Here is a 20,052-nt window from a genome sequence, read left to right as displayed (position 1 = left end):
CCCCCACCAATGAGCGACAAACCCAGACCACAGTCGAAGTACTGTGCATTCCATGATGACTGTGGACACTACACGGAAGACTGCAGAGACTTGAAGGATAACATCGAGGATATGATCAGGAGAGGCTACCTGATACAATATAAAGCCCGACAGAACAACAACAACAACAACAACAACCAACAGAATAGCAGCCGGCAAGGTAATAACACAAACAACAGGTTACCATCCACCCAAGCACCACTCCGAATAGAGCAGAAAGCACCAGAAACCAGTCGGAGTGGAGAGGCTAGAAACAATGGCCAGAAAGGGCCGACAGTGTGGGTCATATCCGGAGGACCGTGCCATGGAGGAACAATCAGTGGAGCCGGCAGAAGTCTAGGCGAACACCGCCACCTGATAAACTACCATAGCACCAGAAAATGGCCGTCACCCCAAGTCATGCCAAACATCTAGTTCACCCCAGCCGACTGCCGCGGAATTATATACCCTCACGACGACCCACTGGTTTTGGGCCTCGAAATAGCAAACTTCCCAGTAAAACGAATGCTGGTGGATGGAGGGAGTTCAGCGAACATTATCTTTTGGGAAGCCTTCGTTCAGCTGAAAATAGACGAGAAAGAGCTCACACGAGTCAACTATCCTGTGATAGGATTTTCCGGAGCCACGGTCTTCCCGGAAGGTAGCATCAGGCTATCGGTGCAGATTGGAGAGGGAAGGACCGCAAGGGACCTAATGGTAGACTTCTTGGTAATCAAAGTGCCGGCTGCATACAACGTCATAGTGGGCCGGCCATTCATCCACGATGCACAGGCAGTGGTATCAACATACCATCTAACCATGATATACATGTCTAACTTTGAGAAGGCTGAGAGAATCCGAGGCAGTCAAGAGTCAGCAAGATCATGCTACTTGACGGCATTAAAAACACCAGGCCGACTGACCCCATCCAGGAATATAACGAGAGAGGCAGCAATGAAAAGACCGGCAAAAGGCCAAACCCCAAAATCGGAGGGTGAGCATTCTCTGTTTCCCAAGAAGGAGAAAAGGCAGAAAATGGAGTCACCCACAATCGAAAACATCGAAAAGGGGGCTACTTTACCTAGGGTAGAGGCCGGAGGAGAGTCGGAAGAAGTCGAGCTGGTAGAAGGAGAAACTGGCAGAACAGTGAAGATAGGAACCGACATTGACCCCCAATGGCGGGTAAACATGATCGGTCTATTGAGAGAACACGCGGATGTGTTCGCATTTTCCGCAGACGAAATGCCAGGTATAAGCCCAGATGTAATCGAGCACCGACTGAATGTCGACAGAGCAGTCAGGCCGGCAAAACAAAAGAAAAGAAACTTCTTATTAGGTTATGATACATATGACATTACATAGATCATGCGGAAACAACCATTAACCCAGGACAACATATTATTTACACATAATCATATTGCATAATTTAGATGCATACTCTTTGTTGCGTGCCCTCCCTAGCTGCGCCCGAACCGAACAAGAACAAGTCTTTAGGACTCCAAGTGTCGTCCCTCCGTAGATAGTCCACAGCACGTCCGAATCCGCCTTAAGATTGACCAACTAGAATCGCCCTTAAGGTACTAGAAAATTTCGGCACTTTATGAGCAAGATGTGTGTTTTAATTTTCTCTCAAAAAACTCACTTTTGAATACTTTGAAACTTGTTATAAATTGTGAGCCCTAGCCTCATATTTATAGGGGTATGGAAAGGGAATCGAAATCCTATTCAGATACAAATTAATTAAACCTAGAATCCTACAAGAACTCTAATTTAATTAATTTATCAAATAGAATTAGGAATTTAATCATTAACCGAACTCTGCACGTTTTAGGAAACGTGCACGAACACAAACACTTGCACACACACGCACGGCAGCCACGATGGGCCCCATGCGTGCGCGCGAGCAGCAGCCCACGCAGCGCCCGCGCGCGCTGCGCGCTGCGCGTGCTGTGCGCGCTGTGCGCGCTGCGCAGCCTGCTGGGCCTGGCCTTGCGCTGGGCCTGGCGTGGCTGTTTGTGCGGCGCGCTTGGCTTGCTGGGCGATGGCCTGGCTTCGTGCTGGGCCTCGTCCGGCAGGCCTCGTCCGATGCTTATTCGTACGATGCGCTTCCGATTAAATTTTCCGATTCCGGAATTCATTTCCGATACGAACAATATTTAATATTTCCGATTCCGGAATTAATTTCCGTTTCGAACAAATATTTAATATTTCCGTTTCCGGAATTATTTTCCGATTCCGGTAATATTTCCGATTCTGACAATATTTCCGTTTCCGGCAATATTTCCGATTCTGGCAATATTTCCATTTCCGATAATATTTTCCGATACGTACCATGTTTCCGTTTCCGGCAACATCTACGACTTGGATAATATTTATATTTCCGATACGATCCATATTTCCGTTTCCGGCAATATCATCGTTTCCGGAGTATTCATTTCTTGCCTGTGACGATCTTAGCTCCCACTGAAACCAAGATCCGTCGGTTCCGAATATTCATAGATAGAGTATTTAATGCCATTAAATACTTGATCCGTTTACGTACTATTTGTGTGACCCTACGGGTTCAGTCAAGAGTAAGCTGTGGATTAATATCATTAATTCCACTTGAACTGAAGCGGCCTCTAGCTAGGCATTCAGCTCACTTGATCTCACTGAATTATTAACTTGTTAATTAATACTGAACCGCATTTATTAGACTTAACATAGAATGCATACTTGGACCAAGGGCATTATTTCCTTCAGTCTCCCACTTGTCCTTAGGGACAAGTGTGCATTTCCTAATTCCTTTGTCGCTCGATGCTTGCTCTTGAACATAAGGTAAGAGTTGTCATCCTTATTATGTACATAGGTGTTCCTCGGTTTCAGAGTTCAACTGATCAAATAAACAGATAATCATAGCCTATGATTCATCCGAGCACGGCCATGCATTTCACAGTTTCTAGCTCTCCGAGTGGCCTTGTACAACTTTTAAGCATCTCATCCCGATTTATGGGAGGACAATCCCAATCTTGCGATCTTGAGATTAGACTTCGTTTGATAGGTGATTACCTGAGCGTTGCCTTTATAGCCTCCTTTTACGGTGCGACGGTTGGTCAACGTCAAAGCAACCAGTTCTCAAACAAGTAATCTCAAATCACTCAGGTATTGAGGATTTAGTGTCTAATAATTTAATGAAATTTACTTATGACAGATTTTCATCTCTTACAGTAAAGTTTCATAGGTCTTGTCCGATACTAGTCTTCCCAAAGTAAGTATCTATGCAAATGATTATGACATTGCCATGTCCACATAGTTCAAGAAACAGAACTACTAGTCATCTTGCATTCTAATCGTCTAACGTTTTCTATGCGTTCAATTTTATAGAAAACTCCGATTAGGGACCATTTTCAACCTTTGACATTCAAGTTCACTTGATAGACATTTCTTAGTCACAGGACTGGTCCTGACAGTCTATCTTGAATATATCGTCAAATTGAGGGGACTCATCATTTAATAAACCACAAATTAAATGGAAAAATGAATTCATTTCATTTATTGTGAATGATTAACCAATAATGTTTTACAAAGATTTAAACTCTAAAACTTTAAAACATTAAACAGAGACATCAAAGCCATTCTCCAATATGCTTGATTCCCATAGCTGCAGTGTGCGAGTTGTGCTTCGCCTGCGGCAGAGGTTTAGTTAATGGATCTGATATGTTGTCATCAGTTCCAATTTTTCTTATCTCGACTTCTTTTCTTTCAACGAACTCTCGTAGAAGGTGAAATCTACGAAGTACATGCTTGACTCTCTGGTGGTGTCTAGGCTCTTTTGCCTGTGCAATAGCTCCGTTATTATCACAATACAGGGCTATTGGTCCTTTAATGGAGGGGACTACACCAAGTTCTCCTATGAACTTCCTTAGCCATATAGCTTCCTTTGCTGCTTCATGTGCAGCAATGTACTCCGCTTCAGTTGTAGAATCCGCAATGGTGCTTTGCTTAGCACTTTTCCAGCTTACTGCTCCTCCGTTGAGGCAGAAGACAAACCCAGACTGTGATCTAAAATCATCTTTGTCGGTTTGGAAACTTGCGTCCGTATAGCCTTTAACAATTAATTCATCATCTCCACCATAGACCAGGAAGTCATCTTTGTGCCTTTTCAGGTACTTCAGAATATTCTTGGCAGCAGTCCAATGCGCCTCTCCTGGGTCTGACTGGTATCTGCTCGTAGCACTGAGTGCGTACGCAACTTCCGGGCGTGTACATATCATAGCATACATTATTGAACCAATCAATGATGCATATGGAATCCCATTCATTCGTCTACGCTCATCAAGTGTTTTTGGGCACTGAGTCTTGCTTAGAGTCATTCCATGAGACATGGGTAGGTAGCCTCGCTTGGAGTTCGCCATCTTGAACCTATCAAGCACCTTATTGATATAAGTGCTTTGACTAAGTCCAATCATCTTTTTAGATCTATCTCTGTAAATCTTGATGCCCAATATGTACTGTGCTTCTCCTAGATCCTTCATCGAAAAACATTTCCCAAGCCAAATCTTGACAGAGTTCAACATAGGAATGTCATTTCCGATAAGCAATATGTCGTCGACATATAATACTAGGAAAGCAATTTTGCTCCCACTGACCTTCTTGTATACACAAGATTCGTCCGCGTTCTTGATGAAACCAAAGTCACTGACTGCTTCATCAAAACGTATATTCCAGCTCCTGGATGCCTGCTTCAATCCGTAGATTGACTTCTTTAGCTTGCATACCTTTTTAGCATTCTTTGGATCCTCAAAACCTTCAGGCTGTGTCATAAACACAGTTTCTGTTAAAACGCCGTTTAAGAAAGCAGTTTTGACATCCATCTGCCATATTTCGTAATCGTAATATGCAGCGATTGCTAACATTATTCGAATAGACTTTAGCATTGCAACTGGTGAAAAGGTTTCATCGTAATCCACACCGTGGACTTGCCTGTAACCTTTTGCGACCAATCTAGCTTTGAAAACTTCAAGTTTCCCATCCTTGTCCTTTTTCAGTTTGAAAACCCATTTGCTTCCAATGGCTTGGTAGCCATCTGGCAAATCGACCAAATCCCATACTTGGTTTTCAGACATGGAGTCTAATTCAGATTGCATGGCTTCTTGCCACTGCTTGGAGCTAGGGCTCGTCATAGCTTGCTTTTAAGTCGCAGGTTCATCACTTTCAAGTAATAGAACGTCATAGCTCTCGTTCGTCAAAATACCTAAGTACCTTTCCGGTTGAGATCTATATCTTTGCGATCTACGCGGGGTAACATTTCTAGATTGACCATGATTCTCACCAGATTCTTCTAAAGATCTCTGAGTTTCATCCTGAATGTCATCTTGAGCATTCTCTAGAGTTTGTTGTTTGACTCGAATTTCTTCGAGGTCTACTTTTCTCCCACTTGTCATTTTGGAAATGTGATCCTTCTCCAAAAAGACACCATCTCGAGCAACAAACACTTTGTTCTCAGATGTATTGTAGAAGTAATACCCCTTTGTTTCCTTTGGATAGCCCACAAGGATACATTTGTCAGATTTTGGATGAAGTTTGTCTGAAATTAATCGTTTGACGTATACTTCACATCCCCAAATCTTAAGAAAAGACACATTTGGAGGCTTTCCAAACCATAATTCGTATGGAGTCTTTTCGACAGCTTTAGACGGAGCTCTATTTATAGTGAGTGCAGCTGTATTTAGTGCATGTCCCCAAAATTCTAATGGAAGTTCGGCCTGACCCATCATTGACCTGACCATGTCTAGCAAGGTTCTGTTCCTCCGTTCTGACACACCGTTCCATTGTGGTGTTCCAGGAGGAGTCAATTCTGATAGAATTCCACATTCTTTCAGATGGTCATCAAATTCATAGCTCAGATATTCACCGCCTCTATCAGACCGCAGTGCCTTAATCTTCTTGCCTAATTGATTCTCTACTTCACTCTGAAATTCCTTGAATTTGTCAAAGGATTCAGACTTATGCTTCATTAGGTAGACATAACCATACCTACTGAAGTCATCAGTGAAAGTGATAAAGTAGCTGAAACCACCTCTAGCATTTGTACTCATTGGTCCACATACATCTGTATGGATTAAACCCAATAATTCATTTGCTCTTTCTCCAACTTTAGAGAAAGGTTGCTTTGTCATTTTGCCAAGTAAACATGATTCGCATTTACCATAATCCTCTAAGTCAAATGGTTCTAGAATTCCTTCCTTTAAAGTCTTTCTAAGCGTTTCAAGTTTATATGGCCTAATCGACAATGCCACAGATAGGTGAGATCTGAATCACTCTTTTTGGCCTTTTTGGTATTTATGTTATATACTTGTTTGTCGTGATCTAATAAATAAAGTCCATTGACTAATCTAGCAGATCCATAAAACATCTCTTTAAAATAAAACGAACAACTATTGTCTTTTATTATAAAGGAAAATCCCTTAGCATCTAAGCAAGAAACTGAAATGATGTTTTTAGTAAGACTTGGAACATGGAAACATTCTTCCAGTTCCAAAACTAGCCCAGAGGGCAACGACAAATAGTAAGTTCCTACGGCTAATACAGCAATCCGTGCTCCATTTCCCACTCGTAGGTCGACTTCACCCTTGCTTAACTTTCTACTTCTTCTTAGTCCCTGTGGATTGGAACATAAGTGTGAGCCACAACCTGTATCTAATACCCAAGAAGTTGAATTAGCAAGTATACAGTCTATAACGAAAATACCTGAAGATGGAACGACTGTTCCGTTCTTCTGATCTTCCTTTAGCTTCAAGCAATCTCTCTTCCAATGCCCCTTCTTCTTGCAGTAGAAGCATTCGGATTCAGAAGTGGGTTGACTGACCTTCCTCTTTGCAGATTTGGCGCTAGTTTGCTTAGTTGGGCTGGCCTTGTTGCCACCTTTCTTAGCATTCCTCTTCTTTCCAGATTTCTTGAACTTGCCCCCACGCACCATAAGCACATCCTGCTTATCACTTTTGAGCGTCTTTTCAGCGGTCTTCAGCATACCGTGAAGCTCAGTGAGCGTTTTGTCCAGACTATTCATACTGTAGTTCAGTTTGAACTGATCATACCCGCTATGAAGAGAATGGAGGATGGTGTCTATAGCCATTTCCTGAGAAAATTGCTGATCCAGCCGACTCATATTCTCAATGAGTCCAATCATTTTGAGAACATGTGGACTTAGGGGCTCGCCTTTCTTAAGCTTGGTCTCAAGAATTTGCCTATGAGTCTCGAATCTTTCGACTCGAGCCAGATCTTGGAACATGTTCTTCAACTCACTGATGATTGTGAAAGCATCTGAGTTGATGAATGTTTTCTGCAGATCCGCACTCATGGTGGCGAGCATTAGACATTTCACATCCTTGTTGGCATCAATCCAACGATTGAGGGCTGCCTGAGTGACCCCGTCGCCTGCAGCTTCGGGCATCGCCTCATCCAGGACATACTCCTTTTCTTCCTGAATAAGAACTATTTGCAAGTTCCTTTGCCAGTCAAGGAAGTTTTTCCCGTTCAACTTCTCCTTTTCGAGAATTGATCGAATGTTGAATGAATTGTTGTTTGCCATATTAAAAACTACAATTGAAAAGAATAAACAAATAAATAACCATTCACAGTTTCTCTTAATAAACTTAAATTCTAGCATACATGCATAATTCAATGTTTATTAAGCATTTTATTCAAGTTATGTGTTCCGGCAGGTGTGAATAAAATGATTCCAAGATCCTAAAATCATTGAAGAACTAAGCACAGTTTGTCGACTTAATCCTAGAACATCTTAGGTAAGCAAAAGCCTTTTGCTAATAGTCTAGAAACTATTCTTGGTTGATAGGTACGTCTAAGAACTTATTAGGTAAACCTATCGAATTTGCCACGACATAAAAGGACTCCTTTCTTATATCGTTGAGTTTCACCAAAACTAACATGTACTCACAATTATTTGTGTACCTTGCCCCTTTAGGACCAATAAGTAACACCTCGCTGAGCGAAAACTATTACTAGATTGATGTAAAGGATATCCAAGCAAGTGTATATTTTGGCATGGCACCTTTTAACTCAATTTTTAAGTTTGGAACTTAAGGCTCTTACTATGTTGGTTAGATTTTAAGTGAACTAAAATCCTTAATCATGCAACATAATCAAGCTTTTGATCTCATGCATTTTAAGACATATTTAAAACAATAAATAACTTAAAGCATGCATAAGATAAATGTGATCTAGTATGGCCCGACTTCATCTTGAAGCTTTGACTTCAAAGTCCGTCTTGAAAATCTCCGTGGGAGGCACCATTTTCTTCAAATAGGATAAGCTATAACTAATTACAACTATTTGATGGTTCGCAGACCATATTTGAATTGAAAAACAACTTTGGTACTTTAGACCAATTACATTCAAATTAATGGTACGCAGACCATATTTTCTATCCTATTTGGGCCATACTAGTCACTTCATAACCTGCAAAACAGTACATATACAATATATACCATTCACCCATTCATTAACATGAATGGCCCACATAGCTGGTTAGTAAAACACATTATGCATCACGTAAACATTTGCAGCAATTAATCAAGGGCACCAATAATCTACCAATTATTCAGTCCTTATTAATTCTAATCAAGTTGTTTTAACCTTAAGGATTTGTAGACCTAATCAAGAGTTTATGACTAAAATACGCTCCCACTTAAACCAATAAATTCATATGCTTTACTAATTTTAAACATAAAAATGTATTTCTAGTCTAACCGGAAACATACAAATTTAATTAAAATTTAAAGCTCATATCAATTTATAATTGAATCCAAAAGTTTAATTTAATTTCAGTCGTATTTAAATTAATTCATGATTTTAATTTTAGTAAAATAATTAGAATAAATAAAATTTATTATAATTACAATATTCAAAATTAAAATCCAAGAAAATAATTTAAATTATTAATTTTAAAATTAATTAAAATTACGTGAACTGGAATTTTCAAATTAAACATTCAAAACGATCTTTAATCGTAACGCAAACACCCTACGCGTTGCACGCCCATGGGCCGCACGCACACAGCCATTGCTGGCCATGTGCGCGCAGCCCATGCGCTCGTCGCATAGCTGCTGCATCCCCATCGCAAGCCTCCGCACGCATTGGTGCTCGCTGCGCGCGCCAGCGCTCATCGCACGCGAGCTATCGCTCGCAGTGCGGGCGCGACATCGCTCGCTGGGCGCGCGACATCGCTCGCTGGGCGCGCGAGCCATCGCTCGCTGGGCGCGCGACGACATCGCTCGCTGGGCGGGCGACATCGCTCGTTGTGCGCGCGAGCAATGCTGGGCGCAGCGCTCGTGGCACGCGAGCTTGCGCTCGCTGCGCGCGAGGCTGCGCGCTCTTGTGCGAGGCAGCGCGCGTTGTGGCGCAGCTCGCTTGCTGCCCACACGCGACTGCCTTGGCTCGCCCTTCGCCCATTCCCATTCGTCCATTGCTCGTGGCACACGACACAAGGCAGGGCTGCTGCCTTGTGCTCGTGCACTACGCCCTTGCTCATTGCATTCGTGCCGCACGGGCGACGAGCTCCCTTGCTCGTCGTCGCATGCCCGCATTATACAACACCCCTTAAGGGTAACACGAAGCGTCCATTGCTTCGTGCGTGCAAGTTTTATGAACGAATCGCATAAAAAATTTAAAATTTATATTTAAAATTAATGACAAATTAATAAATAATATTAATTTCATAATTTTAGGGCGAAAAAATCGAAAATTTATTATCCAATTGATTTCCGATTGTTATGGATTCAAGTCTAGGTCATAAAAATTTAAAATTTATCATAAATTTACAATTTTTATGGTGGTTTTTAATCATAGGTTTCTAATTAAATTACAATTAATTATGAAAATCAAATTAATTCTAAATTATTCTAATTTTCAACAAATTAATCATAATTACAAATTAGATTGCATAATTAACAAGACTAGGCATTCAAACTTGTTAAACATATGCAGTAGGTCAATCAAAAATTCAAGATTTATCAACAAGAATCGCAAATATTTAATTTAACATCTTAAATTTACGAAATTTTGCATTCGAAAAACTAAAACCTTCGAAAAGTCATAGTTAGGCTTCGAATTTGAGAATTCTGGGTTCGGCAGAAAAATACTTTTTTTGTCAAAATTTTAGAATGCCTTTTACATGCGGAATTGATACAAAAATCACTCAATTCGGATGAGTAACGAAGAAACTGCCGAAAAACTGCGTACGTATAATTAAATAAACGCAATTTGCAATTAATTAACAATTACGAAAATTAATCACCCCTTTTAATTCTTGCAAATTTGTAATATTTAACCATGTTCATGCAATTTAGATAATGAAAATAATAAGGGGCTCGTGATACCACTATTAGGTTATGATACATATGACATTACATAGATCATGCGGAAACAACCATTAACCCAGGACAACATATTATTTACACATAATCATATAGCATAATTTAGATGCATACTCTTTGTTGCGTGCCCTCCCTAGCTGCGCCCGAACCGAACAAGAACAAGTCTTTAGGACTCCAAGTGTCGTCCCTCCGTAGATAGTCCACAGCACGTCCGGATCCGCCTTAAGATTGACCAACTAGAATCGCCCTTAAGGTACTAGAAAATTTCGGCACTTTATGAGCAAGATGTGTGTTTTAATTTTCTCTCAAAAAACTCACTTTTGAATACTTTGAAACTTGTTATAAATTGTGAGCCCTAGCCTCATATTTATAGGGGTATGGAAAGGGAATCGAAATCCTATTCAGATACAAATTAATTAAACCTAGAATCCTACAAGAACTCTAATTTAATTAATTTATCAAATAGAATTAGGAATTTAATCATTAACCGAACTCTGCACGTTTTAGGAAACGTGCACGAACACAAACACTTGCACACACACGCACGGCAGCCACGATGGGCCCCATGCGTACGCGCGAGCAACAGCCCACGTAGCGCCCGCGCGCGCTGCGCGCTGCGCGTGCTGTGCGCGCTGTGCGTGCTGTGCGCGCTGTGCGTGCTGTGCGCGCTGTGCGCGCTGCGCAGCCTGCTGGGCCTGGCCTTGCGCTGGGCCTGGCGTGGCTGTTTGTGCGGCGCGCTTGGCTTGCTGGGCGATGGCCTGGCTTCGTGCTGGGCCTCGTCCGGCAGGCCTCGTCCGATGCTTATTCGTACGATGCGCTTCCGATTAAATTTTCCGATTCCGGAATTCATTTCCGATACGAACAATATTTAATATTTCCGATTCCGGAATTAATTTCCGTTTCGAACAAATATTTAATATTTCCGTTTCCGGAATTATTTTCCGATTCCGGTAATATTTCCGATTCTGACAATATTTCCGTTTCCGGCAATATTTCCGATTCTGGCAATATTTCCATTTCCGATAATATTTTCCGATACGTACCATGTTTCCGTTTCCGGCAACATCTACGACTTGGATAATATTTATATTTCCGATACGATCCATATTTCCGTTTCCGGCAATATCATCGTTTCCGGAGTATTCATTTCTTGCCTGTGACGATCTTAGCTCCCACTGAAACCAAGATCCGTCGGTTCCGAATATTCATAGATAGAGTACTTAATGCCATTAAATACTTGATCCGTTTACGTACTATTTGTGTGACCCTACGGGTTCAGTCAAGAGTAAGCTGTGGATTAATATCATTAATTCCACTTGAACTGAAGCGGCCTCTAGCTAGGCATTCAGCTCACTTGATCTCACTGAATTATTAACTTGTTAATTAATACTGAACCGCATTTATTAGACTTAACATAGAATGCATACTTGGACCAAGGGCATTATTTCCTTCACTTCTCAACAGAAAAAAAATCAAGCAATACAGGAAGAGGTAGAAAAGTTGCTGGCAGCGGGATTTATTGAACCGTGCGACTACCCAGAGTGGTTGGCCAACGTCGTAATGGTTAAGAAGTCAAACGGCTCGTGGAGAATGTGCGTAGATTTCACAAACCTTAATAGAGCATGCCCGAAGGACTGCTACCCACTGCCAAGAATCGACAGGCTAGTCGACTCCACATCTGGCCATGCGCTGCTCAGTTTCCTTGACGCATTTTCCGGGTACCACCAAGTCAGCCTTGCAAAGGCCGACAGGAGAAAAGCAGCATTCATCACTGAGGGGGGAGTATTCTGTTACAAGGCTATGCCGTTTGGGTTAAAGAACGCTGGGGCAACGTACCAAAAACTGATCGACAGAGTGTTCGCAAACCAAAAAGGCCGCAACATTGAAGTATACGTCGACGACTCCATAGTGAAAAGCAAATTGGAGACCGACAATTTAGACGACCTCAGGGAAACGTTTGAAACTCTACGCCGTTACCAAATGAAGCTGAACCCCAAGAAATGTGTGTTCGGAGTGAAATCGGGGAAATTCTTGGGTTTCCTTGTCAGCGAGAGAGGCATAGACGCAAACCCAGATAAGGTAGAAGCAATACTCGGTCTGCCCCAACCAAAAAGCATCAAAGATGTACAAAGGCTGACAGGAAGAATGGCAGCTCTGACAAGATTTGTTAGCAAATCAGCCGACAGGTCGATCCCATTTTTTAACACTCTTAAGCAGAACGGAAAATTCCGGTGGGGAGAAACCGAGGAAAGGGCCTTTGAGAAGGTAAAAGACCATCTTCGTGCTTTGCCGACGATAGCCAGGCCGGAAGAGGGCGAAAAACTACAGTTGTATGTGTCCGCTTCAGCCCAAACCGTTGCTGCCGTACTAATCAGTGAAAAAGACAAAGTCCAGCAGCCGATATACTTTGTCAGCCACATTTTGAATCCGGCAGAAGCGAGATACTCGCCGATAGAGAAAGTTGCCTATGCAGTCCTGATAGCCGCCAGAAAGCTCAGACCATATTTTGATGCACATACCATACAAATCCTGACGAACTTCCCACTAGAGAAGGCTTTGCAAAAAATGGATACAACCGGCAGGCTGTTGCGATGGGCAATAGAGCTGTCGGAGTACGATCTTGAGTTTCACCCGCGCAATGCAATAAAAGCACAAGCCTTGGCCGACTTCGTAGTTGAAGCATCTTATCAAGAGGATGAAACCAAAGCAGAATCCTGGGAAGTATCAGTGGACGGGTCAGCCGCTCAGTTGGGAGCGGGAGTCGGCGTTGTCATGACCTCTCCGACAGGAGATAAGTTCGAATACGCAATCAGATTCACTTTTGCAGCTTCGAACAACGAAGCAGAATATGAAGCAGCCATTGCCGGGGTACAGCTATGTTTGTTGGCAGATGCCAAGAGGATAGTAATGACAACAGATTCTCAATTGGTGGCAAATCAGTTTTCGGGAGAGTATGAAACAAAAGAGCCATCAATGCGGCGGTATCAAGAAAAACTGAAGACGCTGACAGCGAAATTAGAGGCTTTTGAGATCAAGTTGGTCCCTAAAGCGTTGAACACTGCCGCAGACAGCCTAGCAAAACTGGCCAGTTCGAAAGCAATCGAGCTCAGTCGATCAGTAATGATAGAAATCATGCACAGAAGGAGTACGGAAGAAAAAGGAAAAGAAATAATGGTCATCACGGCAAACAGAGAGTGGTACGACGATATCTGGACGTACAAGACGACTGGAGTGCTCCCGGCCGATATCATGGAGGCAAAGAAAATCAAAAAAGACGTCTGCTGGTACGTCATATATCAGGGACAACTCTATAAAAGAGCATTCAGCCTCCCCCTGCTGCGGTGTTTGACGGCATACGAATCCGCAAGGTTAATCGAAGAAATGCATGAAGGAATATGCGGAAACCATGTAGGAGGAAAAACAATCGCTTTGATCTGCCAAAGACAAGGTTACTACTGGCCAACCATGCTCGAAGACGCACAGAGCTACGTCAAGAAATGTGAAAAATGCCAGCTGTTTGCCCCAGTAATACGTATGCCGGCAAACGACTTGATGCCCATTCTGAATCCAATTCCATTCGCCCAGTGGGGAATGGATATTGTAGGACCCTTCACAACAGCCTCAGGAGGCAGGAAGTTCTTGATCGTTGTCGTCGATTACTTCACAAAATGGATTGAGGCCGACCTGGTAGCAAAGATAACAGCCAACCAGGTACGGAAGTTCATCTGGAAAAACATCATAACAAGGTTTGGAATACCGACAGCAATAGTATTCGACCATGGATTCCAGTTCGACTGCGAACCTATACGAGCATTCTTGGCAGACTACCGGATCAAGTTCGCATACGCATCAGTCTGCCACCCACAGAGCAACGGGCAAGCCGAGGCTGCAAACAAACAAATACTCGTAGCCCTTAAGAAAAAGATGGATGAGTTCAAAGGCAAGTGGGCAGACACAGTCCCAGAGGTTCTATGGGGTAACAGAACGACGGTTAAAGAAGCAACGGGAGAGAGCCCTTTCAAACTATGCTTCGGATCAGAAGCAGTCATACCGGCTGAAGTAGCACTACCCACCTTCCGCATCCAGCATTATGAAGAACGGGGAAACGACAGCTTACTCAGACACCAGCTAGATTTCTTACCAGAGGTCGGACTGCAGGCGGAAATTAAGTCGGCTGCATACAAGAACAGAATGAGCAGGGCCTACAACAAGCGAGTAAAACATAGGAATCTAGAGGTAGGCGACCTTGTACTTCGCCGGACGGCAGCAACCGGCAAGGCTCAAAAACAAGGAAAACTGACTGCAAATTGGGAAGGGCCCTACCAGATATGGCAAGAAGTGGTAGCTGGATCATACAGACTTAATGGAGATGGATGAAACACCGCTGAAGAACTCATGGAACGCAGATACTTTAAGAAAATTCCATGTATGAAGTTGTATGAAAAAATGATGTAGTAGGGCCGACAGTGCCATATTTTGAAATCTAATATATGAGCTACAAGTATATTCCAGGTAAACTATACGGCATAAACAAAACGAAATAAAAGGTTGAGCACATTGGCTCAGTCAGCAATGTTGCAAGATACGACAAAACGAAATAAAAGGTTGAGCACATTGGCTCAGTCAGCAATGTTGCAAGATACGACAAAACGAAATAAAAGGTTAAGCACATTGGCTCAGTCAGCAATGTTGCAAGATACGACAAAACGAAATAAAAGGTTGAGCACATTGGCTCAGTCAGCAATGTTGCAAGATACGACAAAACGAAATAAAAGGTTGAGCACATTGGCTCAGTCAGCAATGTTGCAAGATACGACAAAACGAAATAAAAGGTTGAGCACATTGGCTCAGTCAGCAATGGGATAAAAGGTTGAGCACATTGGCTCAGTCAGCAATGGGGCAAGATACGACAAAAAACTAAATCGAAGGTTGAGCATATTGGCTCAGTCAGCAATGATGCAAGATACGATATAAACTAAATCGAAGGTTGAGCACATTGGCTCAGTCAGCAATGATGCAAGATACGATATAAACTAAATCGAAGGTTGAGCACATTGGCTCAGTCAGCAATGATGCAAAATACGACATAAACAAATGCAAAGGTTGAACACATTGCCCAGTCGACAAAGAGGCAAGATGCGATATATCATAAAATCAAAGGCAAGAAGACGCCACTACGTGACAAATTGAATAAAATAAAACAAGCGAATAATCCATCAAGTGCATCACATAAATGTTAAACAAACACAGGGACGACAGCCACCACCCAAAAATAGCTAAATGCGGAGTGAGTAGCTACTAAAAGGCACAAACATACGCCACAAACGGCGCAGTCAAGACGAAAACAACGTTCTTGAAACACTTAATACACGGCAAAAGACAAGTGCCACAAACAGCTAAAAGGTACCAAAAAAGAAATTGTTTATAAATTACATCCGCTAAATGATATTCAAAAACTACCAACAGACATTAGCAAGTATGAGGCCTGAAAAAACTGTTGGAAGAGCCACAGGAAGAGCCTGGTGATGACTGCCAAGACCGTCAAGTTGAGCTGTCTACATCACTCCAGTAAGCAGACTCAGGAATCTCTCTGTCTGGCAGAAGGCGAGGGTCAGCATTTTGAATAACGATGTCTGGGAAGGTCTGGGTCTCCATGCCAGTCGGATCAACATGGCCACCCTCTTCATAGGATACCTCCACCTTACCCCAGGAAGCCTCAGTCAGCGTAAAGGCTTTGACGGCACAACGATGGGCTGCAGTCCACCCACCATTGTAGCGCCCCTTCATTTCCTCGCAGTAGAAGTCAGACTTCATAAACTTCTGCACAGCCTTCAGCGCCACAGCCTTGCGATCATCCTTAGCATCCTTTTCAACATCCTGAGCTGCCTGCAGCGCCGCATCCAGCTTAATCTGCAGCTCAGCCGTCTTCTGCTCTTCGGCCGTCAACTTGGCTGGAAGAAGCTCTAGTTCAGCCTTCCTCTTGCCTGCGGCAATAACATCCAGCTCAAGTCTCGCAATCTCCTTCCGGCAGTCACCTTCAGTCTTGACCGATTCAGCAAGGTCAGTCTGAAGCTTCTCTTTCTCAGCTTGCGATCGTTTTAAACGACGTTGATAACTCCGATAGCACTCCACAAGCTCGGTAGCAGATTGCGTCACCTGAAAGAAAAAATCGCTCAGAGCTGAAAATAAAACCAAGTATAAAAATAAAAGCAAGTATAAAAAACAAGCAAGTCAAAGAGGGAAGTAAAATACCGAGTACAGGTCATGCATCAACTGTGCAGCCGGCGTCTCAATCTCCTGGGGTATACCGTCGGCGGGTGTAACAACTTGGCGCAGAGACCGGTAGCCCAGTGTACCTCCGTCTTTGGGACGGTCGAAAAGGATAGACTCACCCCTCAGAACATCACTCTGCGGCTGCCAGTGCTCTTCAGCATGACCGGGAGCAACAGCTAGACTGGCAAGAGTATCCGGAGACAGCACAACGTTTTTGTCCTCAATAAACCCCCCAGAACGAACTATAACCCCATACTTAGAGGCCGAACTGGCAGACCGGTTCATGGAAGGACTATGCCTCGACACAGGCACAGGGTGGATCGGATCACTAATCAAATCGCTCAACGCCTGCTTCCGGTTCAGTTTGGACATCAGGTCGACATCCAAAATCTCAACCGACTGAGCAGGCTGTTCAGCGATCTTCGTTCCAGCGCCAGATGTCTGCACGGGCTTGTCGACGCTGGCGTAGACGTCTTTCACCTTCTCCTGCGCTGTCTTCGCAGCGTCATTTTTCGACCGTTTGGGAGAATTGGCCTTCGCCTGACTGGAAGACCTCTTCCGAGTAGCATGTCCCCCACGACCGGTAGGAAGAGAAGCAAACCTGCCAGTAGTCATTTCGTCTTGGGCGGAGGATGTAGCTTGTTCAGCTGCCGGAACCTTTGTTCGAACAACGCGAGGAACCACACCTCGGTTCACAACGGCAGAAGGAGTCACAAAGCTGGCTGGCCGACCACGACAAGCTTTCGCGCAGAAGGTAGCAACAGTGTAATACTTCTCAGCAGGCGCCGCCGGACACTTTTCAACAACCCTCCAGTTCTTATCAAGGCCGAGTGAAGCCTTGTTTAAAAGGTGGTGCCCTGAGAAAAAAGAACGAGGAAGTCAGGGAAAAATTTAACAAACGCAAAATGACACAACAGAGATCCAAGAAATATAAACAAATACAACATATAAAGAGCGCAAGCAAACGACTGCATTTACCAAGGGGATGTGTAGGTGCAAGACCGACTGCACCCAGTGCGGCAGGACTAAGAATATAACCGACAGGAGGAAGCCAGAAAGCCGGCAAGGTTTTAGGCTTAGACAGCCCAACGTCGACATAATCAACCAGCAGCCTGTCGTACGCACGTTGCTCTCGGGGCCCAAGGTCGGCTTGGTCAAATTGTTCCATCCTAGGTTTAGGCTGGTAGAAAGTACGCCGAAGGGGGTAGTCTTCGGGAACAGCCATGAAATAGAAGTGGTCCTTCCAGTCCTTGTAGCTAGAAAGTCGGGGACTTACAGTTTGACGCTGACTCTTGGTAAAGATCGTCCACCAGCCGGTATCTTTCCCATCACGCTTCATCCAGTGCAGTTTTTTGAAAAGGTTGAGGGTCAAGGGCCACTGTTTGAATGAAAACAGCCAGGTGTACGCAACCAGATTGCGAATAACTATGGGCGATAACTGAACGAGGCCGACATTCCAGGCCCGCAGAACCTTCTCAATGAATGGGTGCAAGGGAAAGCGCAACCCATAGTCGAACATTTTCGTGTACACAACGACATGGCCTTCAGGGCAGTCGGCCACCGTTTGCTCATCTTTCGGCACAGTCAGCCTGTAGCCCTCAGGTAAACCCAAAAAACGACCACCAACCTCAGAATGCCGGTTGGCAATGGCCTCTTTTACAAAGTCACCATCTATCTCAGTGGTGAGGGCAGCAGAATCATTAGGGGGAGGGGCCGGAACCAAGAACGCAGCGGCCTCACCTTCGAAATTCACATCGGCGTCCAAGGCCTCTTCTTCAAACACTTGCTGCAAGATCGCAGCATCCTCCTCATCTTCATCAGAGTCGGCAATGGGCGGCGCCCTTAACCCAGGAGACCCAGATTCAGAAGACTCCAGTATGGAGTCGCCAGGGGTGGAAGGCACATCACCACTACCGGCGGAATTAGCCTCACCCGCATCATGGACGGCAGGCTCCTTCCCGGCCCGTCGATTACTTGTAGACGGTTCGGCGTCTGACGGCATGGCCCTAGAAACATATATATTGCCGATGTTCGTACCGTACTCCCCAAGACCAGAGCCGCCAGGCTGAGTAAATTCCCGATAATCCCGCAAATGGTACCTAACCGAAATCGGATCTACGTCTAAAATCGGCTCCCCAGCCGGCACGTTATGCTCATTCGGCCTAAGCTCTCTCTCCATTCGTGCCCGCAGGCCATGTAACTGTTGTGAGCGAGTAAACTGAGCCGCAGTCATGGGTATAAAAGGGCCGGTAACAGGATTCCCACCCATAAACTGCGCAAAAGGAGGTGGCGTGTTCGATTTTATCCCCCACCCAGTATTCTTAGCGTTACTACCGGCCGTATTCCCGTCCATATTTAATTCTATGCCAGAATCGCTACTTGTGTCTGTGAAGGAAATAATGCCCTTGGTCCAAGTATGCATTCAATGATAAGTCTAATATATGCGGTTCAGTATTAATTAACAAGTTAATAATTCAGTGAGATCAAGTGAGCTGAATGCCTAGCTAGAGGCCGCTTCAGTTCAAGTGGAATTAATGATATTAATCCACAGCTTACTCTTGACTGAACCCGTAGGGTCACACAAATAGTACGTAAACGGATCAAGTATTTAATGGCATTAAATACTCCATCTATGGATATTCGGAATCGACGGATCTTGGTTTCAGTGGGAGCTGAGATCGTCACAGGCAAGAAATGAATACTCCGGAAACGATGATATTGCCGGAAACGGAAATATGGATCGTATCGGAAATATAAATATTATCCAAGTCGTAGATGTTGCCGGAAACGGAAACATGGTACATATCGGGAAATATTATTGGAAATAGAAATATTGCCGGAATCGGAAATATTGCCGGAAACGGAAATATTGTCTGAATCGGAAATATTATCGGAATCGGAAAATAATTCCGGAAACAGAAATATTAAATATTTGTTCGAAACGGAAATTAATTCCGGAATCGGAAATGTTAAATATTGTTCGTATCGGAAATGAATTCCGGAATCGGAAAATTAATCGGAAGCGCGTCGTACGAATTAGCATCGGACGAGCTTGCTAGACGAAGGCCCAGCACGAAGCCAGGCTCACGTCCAGCAAGGGAAACGCGCGCCACAACACGCCAGCCCAAGGCTGCGCCAGGCCCACCGCAAGGCAGGCCCAGCGCGCGCCCAAGGCTGCGGCAGTCGTGGGCTGCGATGCTCGGGCTGTGGGCGCGCGCGCATGGCGCCCCTCGTGGGCTGCTGTGCGTGCGTTGGTGTTTGTGTTCACATACGAAACCTAAAACGTACAAGATTCGTTTAATGATTAAATTCCTAATTCTATTTGATAAATTAATTAAATAAGAGTTTCATTAGGATTCTAATTTAATTAATTCGTATCCTAATAGGA

The 20,052-nt window shown here is 43.9% G+C and overlaps 1 protein-coding gene across 1 annotated transcript; it reads left to right on the top strand.

The window, feature by feature from the left end:
- The first annotated feature begins 543 nt into the window (after window positions 1-543).
- On the top strand, window positions 544-14,768 carry LOC130463163 (uncharacterized). Its single transcript, XM_056832211.1, has 2 exons — window positions 544-1,281; window positions 11,877-14,768. The coding sequence occupies exons 1-2, from the start codon at window positions 544-546 to the stop codon at window positions 14,766-14,768; spliced, it is 3,630 nt and encodes a 1,209-aa protein (XP_056688189.1).
- Window positions 14,769-20,052: the final 5,284 nt, after the last annotated feature.

The sequence above is a fragment of the Spinacia oleracea genome, chromosome 6, assembly GCF_020520425.1.
Source record: "Spinacia oleracea cultivar Varoflay chromosome 6, BTI_SOV_V1, whole genome shotgun sequence".
Taxonomy (NCBI): domain Eukaryota; kingdom Viridiplantae; phylum Streptophyta; class Magnoliopsida; order Caryophyllales; family Amaranthaceae; genus Spinacia; species Spinacia oleracea.
The sequence above is the reverse complement of the archived record's forward strand: the minus strand, read 5'-3'. Positions and strand labels throughout refer to the sequence as shown.